Source organism: Triticum urartu, chromosome 1 (assembly GCF_003073215.2).
Source record: "Triticum urartu cultivar G1812 chromosome 1, Tu2.1, whole genome shotgun sequence".
Classification (NCBI taxonomy): domain Eukaryota; kingdom Viridiplantae; phylum Streptophyta; class Magnoliopsida; order Poales; family Poaceae; genus Triticum; species Triticum urartu.
In genome coordinates, this window is record NC_053022.1 from 559584925 (window position 1) to 559590882 (window position 5958).

Below are 5958 nucleotides of genomic sequence, written 5' to 3' on the forward strand. Positions count from 1 at the left end.
CTAAGAAACAATTGATGTGCTTTGGGGTGCCCCTGCCCCCGTATATAAAGGAGGATAAGGGAGGAGGCCGGCCCTAGGGGGCGCGCCAAGTGGGGGGAAACCCACTAGGACTCCTAGTCCTAGCCCCCCCCCCTTCCTTCTTTCGGAGGGGAAAAGGGGAAGGAGAGGGAGAGGCAGAAGGAAAGGGGAGCGCACCCACTCCCCTTGTCCAATTCGGACTCCTCATGGGGGGGCGCCACCCCTTGTGGGTTGCCCCCTCTCTCTCCCCTATGGCCCATGTGGCCCATTACTTTCCCCGGGGGTTCTAGTAACCCCTCGGTACTCCGATAAATATCTGAAACACTCTGAAACCATTCCGGTGTCTGAATACTATCGTCCAATATATCAATCTTTACCTCTCGACCATTTCGAGACTCCTCGTCATGTCCGTGATCTCATCCGGGACTCCGAACAATCTTCGGTCACCAAAACATATAACTCATAATACAAATCGTCATCAAACGTTAAACGTGCGGACCCTACGTGTTCGAGAACTATGTAGACATGACCGAGACACAACTATGATCAATAACCAACAGCGGAACCTGGATGCTCATATTGGTTCCTACATATTCTACGGAGATCTTTATCGTTCAACCCGCAATGACAACATGCATCATTCTCTTTGTCATCGGTATGTTACTTGCCCGAGATTCGACCGTCGGTATCTTCATACCTAGTTCAATCTCGTTACCGGCAAGTCTCTTTATTTGTTCCATAATGTATCATCCCGCAACTAACTCATTAGTCACATTGTTTGCAAGGTTTATCGTGATATGCATTACCGAGAGGGCCCGGAGATACCTCTCTGATACTCAGAGTGACAAATCCTAATCTCGATCTATGCCAACCCAACAAACACCTTCGGAGACACCTGTAGAGCATCTTTATAATCACTCAGTTACGTTGTGACATTTAATAGTACACAAGGTGTTCCTCCGGTATTCGGGAGTTGCATAATCTCATAGTCAAAGGAATATGTATAAGTCATGAAAAAAGCAATAGCAATAAAATTTAATGATCATTATGCTAAGCTAACGGGTGGGTCTTGTCCATGACATCATTCTCCTAATGATGTGATCCCGTTCATCAAATGACAACACATGTCTATGGTCAGGAAACTTAACCATCTTTGATTAACGAGCTAGTCAAGTAGAGGCATACTAGGGACACTTTGTTTTGTGTATGTATTCACACATGTATCAAGTTTCCGGTTAATAGAATTCTAGTATGAAAAATAAACATTTATCATGATATAAGAAAATATAAATAACAACTTTATTATTGCCTCCAGGGCATATTTCCTTCACGAGCATCTCGTCGACATCCGCTGAGTGCTTCGCCTCCGCCTCCTGCATGCAGCGGCGTTGGCCTCAGTCGCTGATTCCGACCAGAGGGAATCAAGGATCGCCTACTACTCCGCCTGCAGATCCGCGTCCCCAGCGCCCCCACGTCCTTCTCCTGCTCCTCTCCCTCCTCCTCCTTCTCCTTGAACTCCTCTTTCGGATCCACCACGTCCGGTGGTAGCCCTGTGACAATCCAGGCTTCGCGCCTTGCCCGGATATGCTCAAGGAGCTGCAGCCGGCGCTCCAGCATTAGATATGGGTAGGTTCCTTACCCGACGGTGTGTGGGCATTGATACTACTGGTGGCGGACGACGAGTGAAAAGTGGCGACGGTGGCGGACGAGAGAGCGAAAATGTGGATGTATAGGGTTCCGGTGCCGGCGGACAGCTTAAATAGCCAGGCTAGGGCACTACACGGCTTGCTAGAGTGGCGCCACGCGACGACGGAGGAGACGAGTTTCAGATCGCCAGGTTTCGAAGTGTTTTCGTGTGGGACCCAGGGTTGCGTCCCGTTGCGCTTAAGCCTCTCCATACCCGCCTTATATTTAGTCTAGATGGCGTTTGATGCGTTTGTTTGGATGGGCATTTTCTGACCGGTCACTGACCGGGCATCCGTTGGGGCATCTGAGGTGTTTGAGCAATGCGACGTCGGCATGGGGCGATCGACGCTGCGATTAGCTAGAGAACAAGCAAGATCGCATTTCGATCCAACAGTGCATTCGTCGGCTCTGGCAACGGGATAACGTAAAATAACGGCCAGTGGTACGAGATCTTTTATACTCAGAAAACGAGCGAGGCATGGCCTGGCCTGGATTTCTATTCGACGAGAAGTGCGCGACTAGGTACATGTGTCGTGTCGCCATCTCTACATAAATAAATAATCCTTCGGCCTGGGAACCTGAGATGAAAGATTGTACTCGTACTTTATTGTGTGGCCTCTGTTCTCCCGTACTCCATCCTCCATGCATGCATGCACGCACCGACGACTTACGAGGGTGAAGCCGGGCCGGCCACTGGTACTACCTTACGATCTTCTCGATGACATGCTATTTGCTCACTGTTTTTGGTCTACGATCACACAGTGTCCCATGTGCCTCTGCCTAATCGAACACTTGAGCTATATGCTCTCATCGTTTTCGGATTTGTTTTAGGGAAACATAGTAGTATTTTTCATGTACCATAAAGTGGTGTTCAGATGCTTTCATAGATGTGCTCTGAAGAAATCATCTCTCTGAAAAACACATCAAGTTCAGTTTTTAATTATTTTTATTATTACCTTTTTGTCTCTTTAGTATATCCACTTGTGGGTGGGAGGGAGCGAGGAGGGGCCAATAAGGACGAAGGAGAGGGCGGGGGAGGGGGGGGTGGGGGTCGAAGAAATTCTCATGGTAGGAGTAAGAAGCTGTGTTTTTCTTCGTGCTGTTTTGAATGGGAAGTGAACAGCCCATAACCAAAAGCAAGGCCGAAATTATTTGGGCTATATGATGCCAGGCCGAGAGACAAGCCCATCACCCCCCCCCCCCCCACAAAAAAATTATCGCCCAAACCCCAAAAAATATCCATTAATAACGGGATGTTTATCCCCACTCCTTCCCCGGTGCGGCGAGGCTCAACCGCAAAAATGGAGGCCAAGCTCCTCCTCCTCTCCTTCCCCTCCCCACCCACAGCTATCCACCTGCCGCCACCGCCCCCAAATCTCTATTCATCGGCGCCTCCCTTTTGCAGCTCCTTTGCCCGCTGCTAGCACTGCCCATCCGCCTTGGCTCGTGGTGTTGGCGCACGCGACCGCCATGAAACAGTGTTCCATGCGCTAATGCCTAATTCATATTCCCTCTGTTCCAAAATAGATGATCCAATTTTATATTAACTTTATACTAAAGTTAATACAAAATTGAGTCATCTGTTTTGGAACGGAGGCTTAATAAACTAAATAGCATGTACGTTTCCTCTTCGATGTCTATCGAGGAAGAACATGTATTCTCATGTACCATTTGGTGATGTTCACAGAAGGTGGGTTTTGTGCTCTGGGAAGTAGATTCATGCTCCCTTTATTTTAGAAAAATATAAAGTTTAGTTGGGAAGTTTTTTATAAAAAATATGGCCCACGGATATTCAGGTGAGCCATGAGATCGTAAAATTTTGTGACAAATACTTTCATTTGCGGCTTGGGTGAAAAAAAAACAAAAGTGGAGAGCTAGAATAGCAAATCTTCTTTTCAATAGTATTTGGTTTGTTATTTTTGCACAACTTGGAAAAAGAATGGGGTTTTTTTCATGAAATTTGAAAAAATGATTCATTAGCATTTAGTATTTTTTGGATATTAGTTTTCGAAAAGGGAGCATTTGCTCTGAGCACACTTGATGGTTTACCGATATTCGCACACTTCCTAAATTGTATTCTGAAGAAATTGTCTTCTTTTTATTTTTTTAAGAAATTATAAATGCTATTTTTTTTAGGGAAATGAAGAAATGTTCATAGTAGGAATGGGAAGGAGCAGCAGCATTTTCATTCAAATAACTTGGCTGGCTGCCTTCTGTATTTTCTACTTTTTTTTAACTTGAGCTGGCCTCCTGACTAGAGGAAGTGGATAGTGAACAGCCCATCAGCATAAGCCATATTCGGGCCCAACAAAGCCAGGCCGAGAGCCCAGCCCATGACCCCACCTCAAAAATATCGCCCATAACCCCCAAAAAATATCCACTCAGAACGGGAGGTTTATCCCCACCCTCTTCCTTCTCCCCACCGCCGCGGCGAGCTCATCCGAGCCGCAAAAATGGAGGCCAAGCTGCTGCTCCTCTCCTTCCCCTCCCCGCCGGCCGCCCCCCACCACCCGCCGCCCCCCAAATCCCTATTCCTCGGCGCCTCCCTCCCGCTCCACCCGCTGGCCGCCGCGCCGCCGCCGCCGCCGCTGCGCATCCGCCCCCGTCTGGCCGTCCTGGCGCAGGCGGCCGCCGTGAAGCGCCGCAAGGAGGTGCCTTTCGACAACGTGATCCAGCGGGACAAGAAGCTGAAGCTGGTCCTCAAGCTGCGCAACATCCTCGTGTCCCACCCGGACCGGGTCATGAGCCTGCGCGACCTCGGCCGCTTCCGCCGCGACCTGGGGCTCACCCGCAAGCGCCGCCTCATCGCGCTCCTCAAGCGCTTCCCGGGCGTCTTCGAGATCGTGGAGGAGGGCGTCTACTCGCTGCGGTTCCGCCTCACCCCCGCCGCCGAGCGCCTCTACCTCGACGAGCTCTACCTCCGCAACGAGTCCGAGGGCCTCGCCGTCGCCAAGCTCCGCAAGCTGCTCATGATGTCGCTCGACCGCCGCATCCTCATCGAGCGGATCGCGCACCTCAAGAACGACCTCGGCCTGCCCTCCAACTTCCACGACACCATCTGCCTCAGGTACCCGCAGTACTTCCGCGTCGTCAGGATGGACAGAGGGCCCGCGCTGGAGCTCACGGAATGGGACCCCGAGCTCGCCGTGTCCGCCGCCGAGATGGCAGAGGAGGAGAATCGGGCCAGGGAGGCCGAGGACAGGAATTTGATAATTGACCGGCCGCTCAGGTTCAACCGTGTGAAGCTGCCCAAGGGGCTGAAGGTGTCGCGGGGAGAGGCGCGGAGGATCGAGAAATTCAGAGAAATGCCGTACATTTCGCCTTACGCCGACTTCTCGCACCTGCGGTCGGGGTCCCCTGAGAAGGAGAAGCATGCCTGTGGGGTGGTTCATGAGATTCTAAGCCTGACACTTGAGAAGCGCACGCTGGTTGACCATCTGACTCATTTCCGGGAGGAGTTCCGGTTCTCGCAGTCTCTGCGGGGAATGCTCATTCGCCACCCTGACATGTTCTATGTGTCACTCAAGGGAGATAGGGACTCCGTGTTCCTCCGTGAGGCGTACAAGAACTCGCAGCTGATCGAGAAGAGCCATCTGGTGTTGCTTAAGGAGAAGATGAGGGCTCTTGTTGCGGTTCCACGCTTCCCTCGGCGTGGTGGGCCTAGGACTGGTGAGGAGACAGAGGGACCCAATGGTGCTGCGCAAGGGTATAATGAAGGAAGCGACATGGAAGATGACGAAGACGATGATTTTTCAGACATGGAAGATTTGATTGGGGAACTTGGTGGCAAATCTGACAACAGCGGCTACCGCTGGGGTGATGGCTGGGTTGGCGAGAGTGATGGCTCGCCACCGGACTTTGGAGATGGTGATGACTCAAGTCCACAAGAAGTCGAGGCACCAAAAGCAAAGAGTAATGCAGCCAATGATGCCAACGACGACTCGTCTGTTCCTGTATTTCCTGACGGCAGACAACGGGAACGGTGGTAAACTGAGCTATTTAAAGATTTAGCTGATAGAAATCTTAATCTATATTGTTAGTTTTATCATCCTATCTGATGTCTTTTGATGTGCTCTGCTGGGTTGTTGGCTAGTGTTTATCACCGAGCACGTGAGTAGCTTACAGTATTATATTGTGAACAACCTGCATGATAACACTAAAACTGTCTTCAGTACAGTTCTGCGCCGAACATTCACAATAGACATATATGTAAAACTATATATGACATGAATGAAAGATAGTCATGGCTGCAAA

The 5958-nt window shown here is 50.3% G+C and overlaps 1 protein-coding gene across 1 annotated transcript; it reads left to right on the forward strand.

The window, feature by feature from the left end:
* Positions 1-4097: 4097 nt before the first annotated feature.
* Positions 4098-5958, forward strand: LOC125529985 (protein WHAT'S THIS FACTOR 1 homolog, chloroplastic). Its single transcript, XM_048694404.1, has one exon. It carries the CDS (start codon positions 4158-4160, stop codon positions 5691-5693), a length of 1536 nt encoding a protein of 511 aa, XP_048550361.1. The 5' UTR covers positions 4098-4157; the 3' UTR covers positions 5694-5958.